The sequence below is a fragment of the Stegostoma tigrinum genome, chromosome 9, assembly GCF_030684315.1.
Source record: "Stegostoma tigrinum isolate sSteTig4 chromosome 9, sSteTig4.hap1, whole genome shotgun sequence".
In the NCBI taxonomy this organism is placed as follows: Eukaryota; Metazoa; Chordata; class Chondrichthyes; order Orectolobiformes; family Stegostomatidae; genus Stegostoma; species Stegostoma tigrinum.
In genome coordinates this window covers 37,518,970-37,535,943 of record NC_081362.1, presented here as the reverse complement: position 1 = coordinate 37,535,943, position 16,974 = coordinate 37,518,970, and the positions used below count along the sequence as shown (strand labels likewise).

The 16,974-nt window shown below is 45.7% G+C and overlaps 1 protein-coding gene across 5 annotated transcripts in view; it reads left to right on the top strand.

Annotated features, from left to right (window-relative positions):
* The window catches only part of tiam2a (TIAM Rac1 associated GEF 2a), a 350,324-nt gene that overhangs the window by 238,840 nt on the left and 94,510 nt on the right, over positions 1-16,974 (top strand). For 2 of the 5 annotated variants that reach the window (XM_059648488.1, XM_048536148.1), the window contains one exon: positions 10,654-10,754. In XM_059648488.1, the coding sequence (XP_059504471.1) occupies positions 10,654-10,754 (101 nt within the window). Of the gene's footprint in view, positions 1-10,094; positions 10,476-10,653; positions 10,755-12,665; positions 12,770-13,843; positions 13,883-16,974 lie in introns of those variants that run through there. The other 3 variants (XM_048536158.2, XM_048536163.2, XM_059648489.1) reach the window with 3 other exon arrangements.

The following is a 16,974-nucleotide window of genomic DNA, read 5'->3' as shown; positions in this document are numbered from 1 at the left end:
CATACTTTCAGAATCATATCTTACAATGTCCCATTCACCACCACCATCATCTTTAGGTGCATCCTGTACCACCAGCAGGACAGACCCAGTGAGACTGGTGGCACAGTGGTGTATAGTCAGGAGGAAATTGCCCTGGGAAACCTTAATATTGATTGTGGACACCATAAATTCTCATGGCATCAGGTATCATGCTTTGTTGAATTCAAATAGTACCATCTGCTGTGGTGGGACCTGAACTCAGATGCTCAGAACCTCTCCTGGATCTCTAGAATATTAGTTCAGTGATAACACCACGATGCTACTACCTCCCCAATGCTTGCTGATTACCACATACCACATACCAGAGGCCATTAAACCAAAACTCCTCCATTTTGAACAAGGCTTGGAGGAAATATTGGCGGGGTGTGGAGAGGCAAAATCACAGGATGTACTGTGGGTGGGGAACTTGCATGTCAACCAATACAAGTGGCTTGGCAGCAGCAAGCTAGTCCAGTTTCAAAGAACAAAGCGCTGGATTGGATCTTCAGCACGTGGTGTGGGAATCAGAGAAAAATGTACTTGACCTCATCCTCATCAATGCTTCTGCCACAGATGCGTCTGCCCATGATACTATCGATGGGTGACCACCATATAGTCAAGTGGCTTTCAAGCTGAATGGGATAGATTAACCCTAACATGCCCAACAGCTCAAGGCTAGGCACCCACAGAATGCTATGGACCATCAACAGCAGAATCATACTCCAATATAATCTGCAACTTCAGTTTGGAATATCCCCATCTCTCTCATTAACAACAAGCCAGGGATCAACTTTGATTCAATTAAGAGTGCAGAAGGGCATGCAAAGAGCTGCACCAGGCATACCTGTAAATGAAATGTCAACCCGTTGAAGCTACACAAAGGAATACTTTGATGCCAAACAGCATAAGTAGCAAGTGATAGACGGAACAAAGCAATTCCACACCATCTTTAGTGGGAACCTTTCACAATTCTGATGGCTTAAACATTTTCAGTCCTAAAAACTTGAATACTTCTCTAAACACTTAAAACCTGGTCACTTCACAAACTAAAACCATTTTTGCCAGGGTATGCAGTTTCCCTGAACGCAAACCTTAAATTTGCTGCTCTGAAGGCAAAAGTATACTTGTGCGCTGACCTGTTTCTCTCCCTGTCACAAACACAACTTCATGCACCTTGCAACCATTGATACCACAGGTGTTCAGCCAGGCACTTTAATTGAAGTTAGAGATAATGGGAACTGCAGATGTTGGAGAATCTAAGATAACAAAGTACGGGGCTGGATGAACACAGCAGACCAAGTAACATCTTAGGAGCACAAAAGCTGACGTTTCGGGCCTAGACCCTTCATCAGAAAAGCTTTTCTCACGAAGGGCCTAGGTCCAAAATGTCAGCTTTTGTGCTCCTAAGATGTTACTTGGCCTGCTGTGTTCATCCAGCCCCACACTTAACTGAAGATACCTGCTTTCTTAGAAATGACATGTTTGGGCCACTCTTCCACATTACTTTCAGACCTTCTTAGATCAGAAGAATTACCTGTTTGAGAACTAAGCAAAATCCATTGGTCTTCAGTGAAAAATCCAAATCCCAAAATTGATGGTATACTGATCTATGAATTACTGATCTATGAATTAATGACCTATGTAGTGCAACTGCTTGGCAGCGCATACTAGGAAAAGCCTGAAGCTTAACAAGAAAATATTGACACCAAAGATACCTGAAATCAAGTGTGTAGATTGCGTACGAACAACAAAAGGCCTTCATCTGTATCCTGAAGATGTGGTAGGACAGGCAGAGAGAGCTGTAATGAAACATACAGTATTCTAGGCTTAACTGGTACAGGCACAGATTACAGAAGGAGGGAGGTTGAGCAGAAATTATATTAGTAATGGTAAGGTGCAAGTTGGAGTATCATGAATAGTTCTGATGCCACACCTTACATAGGATATGAACACATTGGTGAGAGTGCAGAAGAGGTTTGAGAATGATGTCTTATCCCTGAAAAGGTGCAGGGTATGGTGAAGTCATTTTTCTTAGTGGGGAGAAGGCTACGAGGAGACTTTGCTCACTCCCTTCTCATTCATTCCTCGACTTCCAATCATTTCATTGTTTCCTTTTGCCACTGCGGTGGCAAACTGGAAGGAGTGAGGTTTAGATGAAAGAAGCAGCAAACGATAAGGAGGAAGGAAGTTGGGGAAAGAAGGTGGGAAGTACAAGAGAGAAGGAAATAGTGAATGAAGCAATGGCTGTCTCTACATTTTAAAATGAAAATGGAAGCAGCATTTTTGGGGCAACTTGCCTAATTTACAATGACCAAACAGCAGTAAAACAAATGCACACTATTAGAAAGCGTCTCACTTGCTTTACTAAACAAGTTCCAATTAGTTTCAGTGAGTTTTGAGAAGATTTGTAGCTCAGGTTGAGGTTCTTGACATAAGTTTGCTCGCTGAGCTGGAAGGTTCGTTTTCAGATGTTTTGTCACTTTTTTTATTTTTATTTGAAAAAATATACTTTATTCATAGAATGTACAAAAAAAACATGTACACACCCACCCAGTCATGCAAGCTGCTCCCGGTTACCCGGGGTACGTATACCAATTAAAGGCAAAAACAAAACAAAAGAAAAAAAAAACAAAGCAAAGAAAATACCCCGGCAGTCGTCTCCCCTCACAGTCCCCGTTGGCCCCCTGACCAGTTGGGGAAGGCGCCAGCTGGGCCCAGTTACCAGATAGGGCCTTTTTTTCCATTCTCTGGACAAGGGGTCTTTCCCCACCGCACTTTGGCGGCAGCTGCCCCAAGCTTTAGCGCGTCCCTCAGCACGTAGTCCTGGACCTTGGAGTGCACCAGTCTGCAACACTCGGTCGGAGTCAGTTCTTTCAGCTGGCAGACCAGCACGTTGTGGGCAGACCAAAGAGTGTCTTTCACCGCACTGATGGTCCTCCAGGCGCAGTTGATGTTGGTCTCAGTGTGCGTCCCGGGAAACAGCCCATAGAGCACAGAGTCCCGTGCCACGGAGCTGCTCGGGCGAACCTCAACAAATACCACTGCATCCCCCACCAGACCTCCTGCGCATAGGCACACTGCCGAAGGAGGTGATCGACAGTCTCGTCCCCCCCCCCTGCCCCTGCAGCCGCCTCGAGGGCAGCGTGCAGTGGTGCAGAGATCCTGGGCATGCATAAAGGATCTCACTGGCAGAGCCCCTCTCACCGCCAGCCAAGAAATGTCCTTGTGCTTGTTTGAAAGTTCTGGCGATGAGGGATTCTGCCAAAAGACTTTGGCAGTCTGCGTGGGTAACCACACGATGGGATCCACCCTCTCCTTTTCCCGAGGGGTCTCGAGGATACTACGTGCTGACCACTGCCTGACAGCCTTGTGGTCAAAGGTGTTTCCTTCCAAAAATTTCTCCACGAAGGACAGGTGGTACAGGACGGTCCAACTACTCGGAGCGTTCCGCGGCAACAAGGCCAGGCCCTTCCTTTACAACACTGGGGACAGGTAGAACCTCAGTAAGTAGTGACACTTGGTGTTTGCGTACTGAGGATCTACACACAGCTTGATGCAGCCACACACAAAGGTAGCCATCAGGGCGAGGGTGGCGTTCGGTACGTCCTTTCCCCCATTTCCCAGGTCTTTGTATGTGGTGTCCCTGCGGACCCGGTCCATCCTCGACCCCCAAATGAAGTGGAAGATGGCCCGGGTGACCGCAGCAGCGCAGGTCCAGGGAATAGGCCAGGCCTGCGCCACATACAACAGTACCAAAAGCTCCTCGCACCTGACAACCAGGTTCTTACGCATGATTGGGAGGGACCAGAGCATCCACCTGCCCAGCTTCTGCTTCAGTTTGGTGATACGCTCCTCCCAAGTCTTAGTGCACGCCCCAGCTCCACCGAACCAAACACCCAGCACCTTCAAGTAGTCTGTCCTGATGGTGAAGGGGATGAAGGAACTGTCGTCCCAGTTCCCGAAGAACATGGCCTTGCTCTTACCCCTATTGACGTTGGCACCCGAGGCCACTTGAAACTGGCCGCAGATGTCCAACAGCCTACTCACCGACCGACGATCGGTGCAGAAGATGGTGACGTCGTCCATGTACAGGGAGGTCTTGACCTGAAGGCCTCCGCTGCCTGGGATAGTCACGCCCTTCAGGCTCACGTCCTTCCTGATGGATGCGGCGAAGGGCTCCAAACAGCACACGAACAAGGCAGTAGAGAGCGGGCAGCCCTGCCTGACTCCAGATCTAACAGGAAAACTGTGATTCCCACCTGTTGATCAAGACTGCGCTAATGATGTTGGCGGAGAGCAGCCGGATCCAATTGCGGATGCCCTCCCCGAACCCCAATTTGGAGAGGACGTCCCTCATGTAAGCATGAGAGATCCTGTCGAAGGCCTTCTCCTGGTCCAGGCTGACGAGGCAGGTGTCCACCCGCCTGTCCTGTACGTAAGCGATCGTATCCCTGATGAGCGCGAGGCTCTCAGCGATCTTCCTGCCCGGCACAGCACAGGTTTGGTCAGGGTGAATCACCGACTCCAGGACAGACCTGACCCAGTTGGCTATGACCTTGGCCAGGATTTTGTAGTCCATGTTCAATAGTGAAATGGGATGCCAATTCTTAATTTCTTCCCTCTCCCCCTTCCTCTTGTAAATGAGGGTGATGATGCCGTTCCTCATGGACTTGCACATTTCCCCTGCCCGAAGCGCACTATCATACACCTCCAGCAGGTCCTAGCCAACCAGGTCCCACAGAGCGGAATACAGCTCGACCGGTAAGCCGTCGCTTCCTGGAGTCCTATTCCTCTCCAAGGACTTGAGGGCTCTGGTCAGCTCGTCCAGGGATATCGGCTGGTCCAGCCACTCCCTCGTGCCGTCGTCTAAGACCTCCGTGATAGACGACAGGAACGACTCTGAGGCCGTGCTGTCCGTGGGCTTCGCGTCGTACAGTCCGGCATAGAAGGATCTGCTGATCCTCAAAATGACGGGCTGAGACGACGTCACCTAGCTGTCGTCCTCCTTCAGCCGGCTAAGCACAGAGCTCTCTTTGTGCACCTTCTGAAAGAAGAAACGCGAGCACGTCTCGTCTTGCTCCACGGAGCGGACCCTGGACCGGAAGATTATCCTGGAGGCCTACACGGCGAAGAGCGAGGCTTGCTGGCCCCTCACCTCGCGGAGGTCCTCCGCGACATCGACCCCCATCAACTGCAGAAGGAGCAGGTTTTGCACCCTTTCCCCGTCTCTCTCTCTCGCCTTCCGAACACCCTTGAGGACAAAGAACCTCTTGATGTTCTCCTTCACCGTCTCCCACCAGTTGCCCAGAGACTCAAAGAGGGGTTTCACCGTTCTCCAACCAACGTACTCCCTCTTAAGCTCCTCGACCTTCTCTGGGGTCAACAGAGTTGTGTTGAGCTTCCACGTCCCCTTGCCGGCCGGCAGGTCGTCCTGTAAGTGACAGTTGGCCAGCAGGAGGCAGTGGTCAGAGAAGAACACCGGCTCGACGCCGGTGGACCTGACCAAGAATGCCAGTGACACAAACAGGAAGTCTATCCTTGAGCAGATAGGCCCGTCTGGCCGCGACCAGGTGTACCTCCGCTGCGCTCCGTCTGCAGGGGTGCTGAAGACTTCGAGCAGCTTGGCGTCCTTCACCGTGCCCATCAGGAATCTGGACGTGACGTCCAGTTGACTGTCCCCACGCCGGATCTTCCATCTGCATCAATGATGCAGTTGAAGTCTCCGCCTCGGATGACCGGCCTGGACGTAGCCAGCAGGGGTGGAAGCCGCTGCAGGACGGCCAACCGCTCATTCCGTACTGCTGGGGCGTACACGTTGATCAGCCTCGGGAGCGTTCCTGTAGGTGATGTCAGCCACTAAGAGGCACGCCCCCCCCCCCCCCCCCCCCCCCCCCCCACCACCACCTCCTTAACGTGAGAGATAGTGAAGTCGCGCCCTGCAGCAGAATAGCCAGGCCCGAGGAGCGACAGTCGTTAGCCCGCGACCAGATCGAAGGCCCACAGGTCCAAGCGCCGGACCATTTCCTGTACCTGCCGAGGTGCAGTATCCCGCACTCCTGCAGAAACAGGAGGTCCGCCTTGATGGTGGACAGGTAGGCCAACATGGATACACATCTTGCGGTGGACTTGACACTGCGCACATTAATGCTCGCAACTCGTACCCCCATTGTGGGCAGTGACCGCAGTACCCTCCCCAAGTCCAAGGTCCAGCCCCTCCATCTGTCCCTTCATGCCCATTGCCCAGGCTAACTGCTGGACGCTCTCCGGGCTCAGGAAACCTTCCGGGTGGCACCCCCCCCCCCCCCCCCCCCCCGTGGGTGCGGAGGCCGGAGGGTCCGGCTCTGGATCAGGCTGGGGACGCGCTGTTTCCTCATTCCTGCCTGGAAGTTCTGGGGGGCCCTCCAGTGCCCCAGTGGCACATGACTGGGTGTCGGAGGGAGCCTTAGGACGCCTCCCGTCACCTGGAAGCTGGGTGCTGCCTTCCTTTTCCCTCGAGATCTTTAACTTCTGCTTCGGGTGGGCCCTCTCCGAATCCCCCTCTTAAGAGGAGCTCTTATAGCCCCCCTGTAGCTGCCTCTTCTCGCCTGATGGTTGCGGTTCCTGGGCCCGTCGATGCCCCTTCCTCCTCGCTTTCCGGACCGTCGTCCACTCCCCTGGGTCGCCTGTCGCCGCCTCCATCGACTCCGGGTTGTTGGGGGGGAGTGGAGCCTGCAGGGGCGCTGTGCTGGCTCGGGCCCATCCTGCAGGGCTGGGCCCTCCTGCACGACCTGGCCCTCCTGCACATTAGTGGGGTCCTTGCTGGGCCCTGGTGCCTTCCTCTCCTCTGGGGGGGCTGGCCCCGCATTGCCCCTGCCGACGACCTCGGCGTAGGTAGTCCCCCACTGCGGGCATGCCCTATAGAGGTGGCCCGCTTCCCTGCAAAGGTCGCAGCATTTCTCTTGTGGGCAATCCTTTGCAAGGTGTCCCTCCTCCCTGCAGTTCCTGCAGATGGTGGCTTTGCAGTCGGCCGCCACGTGACCTGACCTACCACAGGCATGGCAGACTTTAGGTTGCCCTGCATAGGTCAGGTAGCCCTCGCTCCCGCCGATTGCGAAGCTGGACGGTGGGTGTACGACATTCCCGTCTGCGCCCATCCTCAGCGTCACCTTGACCTGCCTCTTACTGGTCCAGATGCCAAAGGGGTCCATGATGTCAGTTAGGTCCCCTTCCACCTTCACGTACCTTCCAAGGAAGGTCAGGACATCAACTGCTGGCACGTGCAGGCTGTACATGTGTACAGTCACCATACGGCTCCTCTGCGCTGGCATCACAAACAGTGGGACAGCGGTCAATACAGAGAGGGGGCCCTCACCTCCTTTCTCCTTGAAAACCTCCAGGATGCGCTCGCAAAGCTTGGCACTCCTGAAGGTTATATCGTAAAAACCTCCTCCAGGGAAATCCTGCAGGCAGTAAATGTCCGCAGCAGCGAACCCACAACAGTCCAACAGGACCCTCTTCACGAAGAAGGTGCGGTCCACAGGTGCGCCTTCATCCACCTTCTTTACGGAAACACGGATGGTGTTCCGGACCCCCTGACCTGGAGCACGGGCACTTGCCGCAGCCATTGTTGCAGGTTGGCTGCTCCCCTGAACCAGCGTTAGGCCGAAGCCAGCATTAAGATCCACTGGTTGCAAGGGTGCACAGCCAATCCGACGTCCTCCTTTCACCTCCAAGACAGCACTCTCCTCCTCTCGGTCCACGAGAGAGTGGGTCTTTATTTTGTTCCAGATGTAAGCTGGTTCACTGAGCTTGAAGGTTTGTTCCCAGATGTTTTGTCACCATTCTAGGTAACATCATCAGTGAGCCTCCAGTGAAGCACTGGTGTTATGTCCCGCTTTCTATTTATGTGTTTAGGTTTCCTTGGGTTGGTGATGTCGTTTCCCGTTCTTATTCTCAGAGGGTGGTAGATGGGCTCCAAATTAGTGTGTTTGATGGAGTTCCGGTTGGAATGCCATGCTTCTAGGAATTCTCGTGTGTGTCTCTGTTTGGCTTGTCCTAGGATGGATGTGTTGTCCCAATCAAAGTGGTGTCCTTCATCTTATATGTTTTTGTCAGATCTCCCCTCATTCTTGTTGCATCCTTACGTGCACTGTAGTTTGTCCGACAATAATCACTCTGTGATGTCCATCATGCAACTGTGCCTCAGTGAACCTTTTTATTTCAGTTTTGTTTATCTTCCAAAACCCTTAATTTGGTCTAGGTATGAATTTTGCTCTGATTATTGAGCTCAATTTTTTCAGGCCTGTGAAACAATTTGAAGTTTGAACCAGGTGCAAATTAGATTATCTCACTTTGGGGCAGCTCTCCAGTGCAATCCCTCTTCTGAATGCTCTTTCCTGAGGCAGAGTCTAACCGGCAGAGGTGGCTCACTGACTGGGCCTAATTAAGTGCCAACTTTGGGTTAGAACTGTTGATGTTAGAACCTTCATGACAGCAAACAGTTCCCCTTGCTAAGGCTGAAATCAGTAATTCCCTAGAGGCTGTCTCTTTTAATATGCCCCCACCCCACATAGCCACGGGTGTCAGAGGGCCACACGTATAGTTTTAACAATCCTGTGGCAGGTCTTCAGGGGGTACCTCTATCTACATTGATACCTCCTCTGATGGTGCTGCTGGTTGCACATTGCTGTGAGCTCATTCATTGGGCTGTTGGTTTCCTAGTATACTTGGCATATTTAATTGGATCTGTAATTGGCAGTCTCTGGGAATTGTGACCAACTTTTTGTCATGAACATAGAAGTGGCCCAGATTATTGTGATTCAGACTTTGGCATCCCAAGTATCTCAGCAAACTCCAGTCCATCCTTGCTTAAAGATTCCGCCAGCAACAAAATTAGACTGATTTGTCCTGTAGCTTTTTCTGAGTGATCTAACCAGTACAGTTCTCCAGTTTTATCATGCTGTTCTCATGTTTGTCAATTTGCGAGTTTTCTTTTTGCTTTCGGTGTGGTTTTGTTACTATAAGATGCTGTAAAAAACTTCAACAAAGGTCTTGTCAAGCCATCCTAATATCTACTTGCATGTTCTCAGTCTCTTTGTTTAATGTTTTTGTGAAGCATTTAGGATGCTTTATGTTAAAAAATGTATTTTGTTGTTGACCCAAGTAGCAGTTTGCCCAAAGGCAAATTAGTTCATATGAAATTGTTGCCAGTAGGCTTTGGATAAAATCACTACAGCATTACAAGTGTGTAGCCTCAGACTTGGTTTGCCCTTTTATATATTCAGAGCATGACACATAGCACTTTGCTGGTAAACTGAATCAACTGCAACTTTTTAAATCATATAATGTTTATGTACATTCCAACTTTCGACCCATCTAAATTTGCCTCAAATTGTTACAAGTTCTTTAGGGACTTAACTATCCTTTATACAACTGAATTAAGCACTGCATTACATTTAAAGTATTTGCCCTCAAATGCATTTACACATCAGTAAACAAATAAGACAGTGCAACATTGATATTAAGTGTATGTCCAATGTTGACTGGAGCCTTTCTATTTTGGTACTGGAGTAAAGGGGCTTTTATCAAAATGAAATGTTTTATTATGTTATGTCTAAAAATTAATTTTCTGATCAGGATAATATTTATGTGCGGCAGTGTACCTCAGTATGGAAACAGTATTGGTGTTGAAATGTGAAAATACAGTCTTTTCTATATTTTGTCACTCATTTTGGGGACTATCTGTGACTGTTCATACAATATAATAACTGAATCATCGCAAACAGCAAACTGACTTGGGCGGCAGCAGCAATGCAGTTTTAGTTGTACTGTTTCCCATACTATTAATAAGTCCTGTTTTTCAAAGAAATCATGTACATAACTACTGAAAATTCTTCTCTTTTTAATAGCTTATCAATGTAACAGGATGTTTTCCTTCAGCAACATGAGTATTTTAAAAGTTCTGACTAGAGTAACTGTATAGCAGAATGGATTAAAATATCTAATTTGCAACAAATGGGAGTGAAGCCTACATGACGCATCTCCAATGTTCCTGCTGTTTAACCAACACAGGCCCCTGACATCTGCTGGCACTGGATGCGAGACATTTGCAGTGTAAGATGTCTCTCAAGGAAGTTTCAGTCAGATTTAGGAGTTAGTTGTTGAAGATCAGAAGTATTTTATGGTATCAATAAGTATCAAATGCTTCATAGAAATAAATTTTGAATTGGGTACAAAAGAAAGTATTACAGAATGATGGGCTGCTATTGAGCACATTGTATGAAAAGAAAATTGATCCAGCACCCTTGAAGCAGGGTAATATTAGCAGGTTCTGGCAATCTCCTTGAAAAAGAAACCAAGGGATAGTTCATATGTTTGGGTTCTTCCCTGATTGCAGGTTTCTGTAGTTTACTATATTTCTGAATTTAGTTATTACTCAGTATTTTCACTACATTCTTGTTGGTGTCGTTTACAGCCAGGTAGGTTTACGGCAATTTATTGAACAGTTGAGGTGTTTGTTGCCTTGCTTCTGAGTAAATGAATGGTGCTTTGCCCTTTTATTTTCTTGTAAGCTTTGATTTTAAAAAAGCTCTGTCCCATGCAGTTGTTTTCTTTATACAGTATTTTATATAGTGTTTAAATTTCTGTAAATTTCAGATTTCACTAGTGTACCAGATGTACCAGCTCTAACAAGATGTATCACAACAGACTTTGTAGCGTCATTGCATCAGGATGAAAATACCGAAGCATTCTTAAAGGTAAGTGCTAGCATTCTGTTCGTGCTTTGTTGCCCATAGAGTGAGCTACATCGCTGAACAAAGCGCTACATTATGTAGAATAAGCATTTTAAGTTTTTCATAGATTGGTATGTTGCTTTGATAGGCTTTGGTACAGATCTGAAATAAATAATTAGAATGGCAGAATATATGGTATACACTGAGACAGCAAGATTGGTGTAGATGTTGCAAATTTTAGGTTGTTTTTAATGAGGCTCCAAGAAAACAACAATGAAAAACATGATGTTTTATTTCCATGCTGACATTCATTAAAAATAATCAACATAACTTAATTCAGTTGTTAATACCTGTCCATCTTTACTGTTTCCATTTGCCTGAACAGTGGTTTTCAAAACTTAATGTTAAATGTCTTGCTTTTGCAAACATGTTTCAAAACGATTAGATTTGCTGTTCCTTCCCTGTTCTCAAAAATTGTACTCATTCTTAGTTCTGCATTGAAAGGATTGAAATGCAAGCAGCTCTCATCTTTTTTGATGTATGTTGTATTTTTAATGACTCGTTTCTCTTTTCGATTTTGCCTGATTAGAAGTCTTTCATTCTTAATTGAAGTACAGTTAGAAGGCTGTTGTATGCTCTTCAGCATCTCAGCCAAGTGACCAATATTTAAAACATTAGGTATTAGGCTGTTCCACCAGGAAGGGTATTGCATCCAATCTTGGTTTTAGGAGCCCTTGCTCACTCACAATCAAGCAGGGATCATGGCCGTTTAGTTTCCTCTACCTAGTGATACAGAATGTTTAGACTGACTTGCACTTTGCTAACTAGGTATATTTCAGAAACTAGGTGGTCCAAGTGGCTGAGTTACGTAAAAGTTGATAACATTCCCTCTGTGTCTTTCTCCTTATTCATGGTGAATGTAATTGGATTATAGCCCCAAGAACACTGTTTTCAACAGACCATTGTAGATTAGAACTAGCTGTGCAAGTACAGTCTGAGTAGCATTTCATCCCAATCTGTTTGGAAGTAACCCATTGTTAATATTTTTTGCATTGTTCATATTTAACTTTTAGTTGTACAAGCATTGTACTTATTTGGCTCAGTGTTGATATACATTTTGTGAAATTGGTTAAGTTGTTGTGGTCAGAATGTCATGCTAAGTAACATGAAATTTAGTGTGTCAATCTCTTTTAAATCAAGCTGTTAAATCCTTATTGAAATAAGTTGTGTGTTTTACTCTTTTTTTTTAAACAATTGGTAATCAAAACTAGGACTGGAAATTCAACGTGCCTGCAGAATAAACTGTTCAAAGATATTTAAGATAGTCCTTCAAAATCTATGACGATTGTTATTTAAAAAAATGCAATCCACATGCACATTTCTAAAATTGGAAATTAATCTTCTGAGTCTTTGTAAAAGATGAAACCATATGAAAGGGAACTAGCCTGTGTTTTCTGCTTCTTTTAACCACCCCCCCCCCCCCCAAGGTTCATTATACTAATACTCTAAGGCCCACTGATGTGTCTTGATGCAGTCAATAAATGCATTCACTCAAAGTTCTGTTGACATTTACAGAAATAGGTGTGGCAAAATGCAGAAATAAAGGACTTGTTCATTAAAAATTTCATGTAATAAAATCTCCTGTTACGTATTAGGTGAACTGTTCAGGAGGGGCAGAAGCGTTTTGCAAACCAAACTTGTCACAATAAAATTACATAGCTAAAGGTTTAAAAAAAAACTCAATTGTTGCAGAAAGTACACAGCAAGTCACTCAACCTATGATTTCCCTATCCAGCTGTTATCCTTTCGGCTGTCAAAGCTTTGTTTAAAGTACTGTAACCATGTGATGCACCAAATTAATCACACACTTCTCTCAATATTCAAAATGCTTGCTGCGTATTTCCAGAAGTTTGTTTTTATTTACTGGTGTCTGTGATTGAAACTGGCTGACTAAATACCGTTCAGAATCAGTGAGCTGAGATGCAAATTCAGTTACAGTGCTGTCAGATCAATTTGAAACTTCTACATTGAACCTAAGGGTGAGTCATTGCGCATCTCTTGTAAACCGATTGTGCCCAGCCCCTGCAGTTTCCAATTCATTAGACTCTTATTCTAGAACTGATGCCCACCACAAAGCTCTTGTAATTGAGAGGTGGCTTCCTGAATGGAGTTGGGCTAACAAATATGTTCCATAATTTTTTCATTGGAGAAGTGATCTATTTGTTCAAATGATCTTTAAGAGCAGGGACAGGAATGATTGTTGCAGGTTTCGGGGTTTAGATGTTTCAATAAGATCAGGGAAGGTGGTAAAAGGGGGGGAAGTATGGCACTATTGGTCAAGGACAGTATTACGGTGGCAGAAAGGACGCTTGATGAGGACTGGTCTACTGAGGTAGTATGGGCTGAGGTTAGAAATAGGAAAGGAGAGGTCACCCTGTTGGGAGATTTCTATAGGCCTCCGAAAAGTTCCAGAGATGTAGAGGAAAGGATTGCAAAGATGATTCTGGATAGGAGTGAAAGTAACAGAGTAGTTGTTATGGGGGCTTTAACTTTCCAAATATTGACTGAAAACTCTATAGTTGGAGTACTTTAGATGGGTCAGTTTTTGTCCAATGTGCACAGGAGGGTTTCCTAACATAGTTTGTAGATAGGCCAACAAGAGGCGAGGTCACGTTGGATTTGGTACTGGGTAATGAACCAGGCCAGGTGTTAGATTTGGAGGTAGGTGAGCACTTTTGGTGATAGTGACCACAATTCAGTTACATTTACTTTAGTGATGGAAAGGGATAGGTGTATACCACAGGGCAAGAGCGATAGCTGGGGGGAAAGGCAATTATGAGGTGATTAGGCAAGATTTAGGATGCACAGGATGGGGAAGGAAACTGCAGCAGCTGGGCACAATTGAAATGTGGAGCTTGTTCAATGAACAGCTACTGCATGTCCTTGATAAGTATGTACCTGTCAGGCAGGGAGGAAGTGGTCGAGCGAGGGAACTGTGGTTTACTGAAGAAGTTGAATCTCTTGTTAGGAGGAAGAAGTAAAGATGAGGCGTGAAGGCTCAGTTAGGGTGTTTGAGAGTTACAAGTTGGCCAGGAAGGACCTAAAGAGAGAGCTAAGAAGAGCCAGGAGGGGACATGAGAAGTCTTTGGCAGGTAGGATCAAGGAAACCCCTAAAGCTTTCTAATAGGTATGCCAGGGATAAAAGAATGACTACAGTAAGATTATCCATTCAAGGACAGTAGTGGGAAGTTTTGAATGGAGTCTGAAGAGATAGGAGAGGTGCTAAATGAATATTTTTCATCAGTATTCACACAGGCAAAAGACAGTGTTGTCGAGGCAAATACGGAGATACAGGCTATTAGCCTAGACAGCATTGAAGTTAATAAGGAGGAGGTGTTAACAATTCTGGAAAGTGTGAAAATAGATAAGTCCCCTGGGCTGGATGGGATTTATCCTAGGATTCCCTGGGAAGCTAGGGAGGAGATTGCAGAGCCTTTGGCTTTATCTTTTATATTGTCATTGTCTACAGGAATAGTGCCAGAAGACTGGAGGATAGCAAATGTTGTCCCCTTGTTCAAGTAGGGGAGTAGAGACAACCCTGGTAATTATAGACCAGTAAGCCTTAGTTTGGTAATGGGTAAAGTGTTGGAGAGAATTATAAGAGATGGGATTCATAATCATCTCGAAAGGAATAATTTGATTAGGGATAGTCAACACGGTTTTGTGAAGAGTAGGTCGTGCCTCTCAAACCTTATTGAGTTCTTTGAAAAGGTGACCAAATAGGTAGATGAGGTTAAAGTGGTTGATGTGTATATGGATTTGAGTAAAGCTTTTGATAACTTTCCCCATGGTAGGCTATTGCAGAAAATATGGAGGCATGGGATTGAGGGTGATTTAGCGGTTTGGATCAGAAATTGTCTTACAGCTAGCCAGAGGGTGGTGGTTGATGGGAAAAGTTCATCCTGGAGTTCAGTTGCTAGTGGTGTACTGCAAGGATATGTTTTGGGGCCACTGCTGTTTGTCATTTTTATAAATGACCTGGATGAGGGTGTAGAAGGATGGGTTAGTAAATTTTCAGATGACACTAAAGTCGGTGGAGTTGTGGATAGTGCAGAAGGATGTTGCAGGTTACAGAGGGACATAGATAAGCTGCCGAGCTGGGCTGAAAGGTGGCAAATAGAGCTTAATGTGGAAAAGTGTGAGGTGATTCAGTTTGGAAGGAGTAACAGGAATAGAGTGTACTGGGCTAATGGTAAGACTCCTGGTAATGTGGATGAGCAGAGAGATCTCTGTGTTCATGTGCGTGGATCCCTGAAAGTTGCCACCCAGGTTGACAGGGTTGTTAAGAAGGCGAATGCTGTGTTAGTTTTTATTGGTAGAGGGACTAGGTTTCGGAGCCACGAGGTCATGTTGCAGCTGTACAAAACTCTGATGCGACTGCATTTGGAGTATTGCGTACAGTCCTGGTCACCGCATTAGAGGAAGGATGTGGAACCATTGGAGGGTGCAGAGGAGATTTACCAGGATGTTGCCTGGTATAGAAGGAAAGTCTTATGAGGAAAGGTTGAGGGACTTGAGGCTGTTTTTGTTAGAAGAAGGTTAACAGGTGACTTAGAGACATACAAGATGATCAGAGGATTACATAGGGCGGACAGTGAGAGCCTTGTTCCTCAGATGGCGATGACTAGCATGAGGGGACATAGCTTTAAATTGAGCTGTGATAGATAAAGGGCAGATGTCAGAGGTAGGTTCTTTACTCAGTGTAGTAAGGGCGTGGAATGCCCTGCCTGCAACAGGTAGACTTGCCAACTTTTTAAGGGCATTTAAATGGTCGTTGGATAAACATATGGATGATAATGGAACAGTGTAGGTTAGATGGGCTTCAGATTGTTGTGCCGACCTGTGAAACCATCGAGGGCTGAAGGGCCTGTACTGCGCTGTTATGTTCTATGTTGTAATGTTAATCATTATGCCTCCAAATGAAGAAACTGCATTGTATGCATCACGTCAAAGCCCTAGAGAAATCCAGATGAATTCTGCATGAAGAGAATTGCTGTATGTAATTATTTGGATAAAACTGCACCCATTTTAGGTACAGCAAAAGTCCGTAAAATAGCCCATAAGTGATTTGTGACTCTTTTTGATTGTGTGCGTCATAGAATAATGTTCACTGACACAGAGGGCTCCTGGGTTTTGAAATAGTGTCATGGAATCTTTCACGTGCAGAAGAACTATTAGAATAGGCAGATATAGGATCTTAATTTACCATATTACCCAAAAGGGGTCATCCTTGATGAAATAGCATTTCTATTCCATGAACATGGAAGCCTAGATCTTGGCAAGCTGACAGCATGCAATACATTGCACAATAGGTGGATGAAGTATGAACAATATGTCTCAGATAATTGATGATAAATTGTAATCTGCATGTCAATAAAGTAATCACTTTCATTTGAACAATCCTCCTGTATTTGTCTTAAAAATAAATTGTCATGTTTGTAAGAGTTCCTCATTTCTTCAACTTTAATTTGAATTTAAGACAATGTCACAATGAAACTGAAATTTTAAATGAGCATTATAAGCAAAACTCCAAGTTTCATTTCAAATTAATAAACAGAATTTCATGATGATCTGTGGTTGAACTTTGTACTAAGGCTGTGAAAGTATTTGCATTTCCTGCTTGCTGTAATTTGGATTTAACAAGGAGGCAGTGCAACCTGAACTCAATATCCTGTATCAAATGTGAAGAACTGCAGCTGGTGTCACCCTAGTAATATGGCTTAGAACTTATTTAAGTATTCTCCCTTCATTCCCTCAGCTTAGGGTGCTTGTGGCATGGCAGTAGTTTACTGTCTACCTCTGAGGCAGGAGGCCCAGGTTCAAGCACCACCTGCACCAGTGGTCTCATAACACAACAGGTTGATCAGGATGGTATCCCTTCAGCTCAAATTGTGACACTACATAATCTTCAGACTTCCTTGTTTAAGAGATACAACCCTACCTCAGTAAAATTTTCATTCAGCAGCCTGTCCATATCCTAAAACAAAATGCAGGAGTAAATGGCAATAAAAAAAAGTCAAGACAAGCATTTAAATTAGAACTGCAAGCTGCTTATCTGGTGCAGAATCTTTAAGCAGCTCTATAACCAGTTGTCGAGTAAGAAATTGTGTTGTGTTTTCATGAACAGGTTTTTTTTAAAAAATGATGTGGGCCATATTCCATAAGTATATAATTCTTAGTCATT